General features: G+C 40.4%; 1 protein-coding gene across 1 annotated transcript in view; it reads right to left on the reverse strand.

The window, feature by feature from the left end:
* Positions 1-565: 565 nt before the first annotated feature.
* The window catches only part of LOC140322307 (uncharacterized), a 37762-nt gene continuing 35339 nt past the window's right edge, over positions 566-2988 (reverse strand). Inside the window, exon 10 of the mRNA XM_072398886.1 lies at positions 566-731. Coding sequence (XP_072254987.1) covers positions 566-731 — 166 coding nt within the window. The remainder of the gene's footprint in view (positions 732-2988) is intronic.

Genomic DNA, 2988 nt, shown 5'->3' on the forward strand with positions numbered 1-2988 from the left:
TTGGTAAAACCACTATCTACATGCCATTCATTGTCAGTTTCAGCATACCAAATTTCTTCCTGATCATTAGCAAAAGGATCCCTGGTAACACAAAATATTTGGAAAGCTTAGGTAATGCTTTTTAACAGAAAGATGCATACAGCACAATATTCAATAAAGCAAATGAACACTTTCTTTTAGCTTAGTGTTTTATAACTTTTTTTAAAATGGTCAAAAATATTGGAAATCTCATCAGAGGTTAGTAAAAGTCTTCCAGATGGCATAGTTATTCCATTTCCACAATTGAAATTCTTTTCTCTTTTAAAGAGATTGGGATTTGTTTTTATAGCCTGTTTTGTTTTCAGGACATGAGGTGAAAGGAACCCTCCCCCCCCCTACAGGACACAGACCATATAAACAACCTGATGTGGTCTCTACCTGCCTTACCTACTCTATCTAAAACTAAAATCTTACATTACTTTAATAATCATTAATGAAGTCAGATTAAACAGCAAACTTTAGGTTCTTTTTCATGTAACCCCCCCCCCAACCCCCACCCACCCAGCCCCTATCCCTTTCATGGTACTCACAGTTTTTCTTTTTTTCCACGTCTGAACAAGAAGTAAGACACAGCGATAATGACCAGGCATAGGACAGCAATGGCTGCTCCGACTCCTCCATACACACCAGACTTTAATATGGGCCCTTTACAGTCCGATGACAGATAAAGATAAATGTCAGTCTGAGGACAGCTGTGCAAGACAAAAAAGACAAAATAAGGCAAAGTGCCTACAACCTTGGACACCTTGGGGAACAATGGAAAATGAATAAGAAAGGAAAATTAACATGAAACAAAATAATGCAAAAAATATTATTAATATTGTTAATATTTATATAGCGCCAACATAATATACAGCACTGTGATGAACCTGATGTATCCAAGAACACTTGATTTTGATAAAATAAACCAGACCAGACGTTTTTCTGGGAGCTCTTTAACCAGGCCCCTCACGATCTGAACAGACTTGGGGCTTCTTACTAGTAAATCTATGGTGGGCAACTTCAGTGGTCCCCAACCACTAAATACAGGGACTCCCGACTGCAAATGCGCTGGGAGCTGTGTGTCACTCAAACGGGAAGAAAATTCAGAATGATGTCATAATGCCAGAACCCGCCCACTCTCCCATTGCAGGTCTGACCCTGTGATGGGAGAGTGGGCGGGTTGTGTTCAAAGACACAACCTGCCCAGCGCCCTAAGCCTGCAAAATCACCGGAGACTGGGTCTGCGGCTCTGGACTGTGCGCCCCCCCAAGCACCAGCCAGAGACGCGGCCCACCTGTCAGACGGCCGGGGGGTTGGGGACCTTTGGGATACTTCATTGGTTTCAATCATTTATTTCTGACTGATCAGGTGGGTAATAAGTAAAATTTCTGTACATATGTTGTTTGTTGGGCAGAGTTGGAAGCTCCTTGATCTGCCTGCTCATAGGTAAAAAGCTTTTGAATCAGTTTGGTGATTTTCAATGGGTGATGCAAAAAAATCAATGATGCATTCAAAAGTAGATGAGGATTCATAGGATTATACCCAGTAAATAGGCAAATTGTGTCAGCAGAGGAGCATTCCTCCAGTAGTTACTAGGTGTGTTTGTTTAAAAAAAAAAAAAAAAAATAAGTAAGTGGAATAGGACCCCTCTATTTGGATTCCTGGAGATCCATTGCATCTACTGTAAGTCATGGAATAATTCTAAACATGAGTGGTACTGTTGCGACTTACATTGAGTTTATTTGCACATACATTGAACTAGAAATCATACAAATTTTAGCTAAATTTGATTCTTTTATCTGTAAGGGGTATCTTATGGGATACGAGATGTAATCACCCGCCAAGGTAGACCCGTTATAGTAGATGTTTTCAGCTAGTCTGAAATTATTGAATAACCACATGTGATAGATACAAAGATATATATTTTATGGTCCACAATATCCAAATATATTTCAATGTACATCAGAGGTAGGAATGAGTGAAAGGCCTCCGACAGTCTCGCGAAAATTTTGTCGAACTTCTGATGGGTCCGCAAAATTTCGGCGATCCGATTTTGCTAATTTATTAAAGTCAATGTGCCGACTTTAAACATTCTCAACAGCTCCTAACCTGTCCCTGTCACAATCTACTTCTCTCCCTGCTTCTTTCCTTCACACAGAAAAAAAGATGGAGTGACTAACCCCTCCCTCATTCCCTGTATATATGCCTCTGCTCAGATCTCTCCTGATTCGGCTGTTGGGCCTTACTGTGCATCCTGGGAGCAAATGATTTGCTCCCACCTGTGCCATTCCCGCAGGAAATAGTCCCTGTTCCCACCCTCTGCTTTTTCCCTCATTTGTTCGGTGAAAAAACAACCTCATGGCGAATCACAAGGCCGCTCTTGCTTAAATGTTTGGTAAGCGAGAAATCGGTAAGCCCGATTTGCTGCGAGATCGAACCTACAAATCCCGCTCACTCATCCCTAATCAGCGGTTCTACTATGAATAATAGGCTATCTGGATATCTGGATCTCCTATTTCCTAATATTTTTAAACCCTAATGAAGAGCCTCTTGAACTGATATAATGGGTGGATAAGAAATCTTATCTGGACTTTAGTACTTGTCTGGAGCTCTTCTTCTAGTTTGTAGCTCCTTTTCATAGTTCTCATATGTTGATCTCATTTGTATTTCTGGTATATGTTGATCCAAGATCAGCTCTTGTGCACCAAAGAACTTGGGAAGTCTAGTGAAGGCTCCAACACCTTAAGACACCCTTCATAGGGAATAAAGTATACCAAGTATTTCAGATTACACATGAAAATATGATCATACCCTGTTTCCCCGATTATAAGGCACTGTCTTATATTTTTTGAAATGCCAAAATATGCCCTAGGTCTTATTTTCAGTGGATGTCTTATTTTTCCATGAAGAAGACTACAGTACACATTTATTGTTGAAAGTCACTCATGATCACTCATGTGCCATTGA

This window comes from Pyxicephalus adspersus, chromosome 2 (assembly GCF_032062135.1).
Source record: "Pyxicephalus adspersus chromosome 2, UCB_Pads_2.0, whole genome shotgun sequence".
NCBI lineage: Eukaryota > Metazoa > Chordata > Amphibia > Anura > Pyxicephalidae > Pyxicephalus > Pyxicephalus adspersus.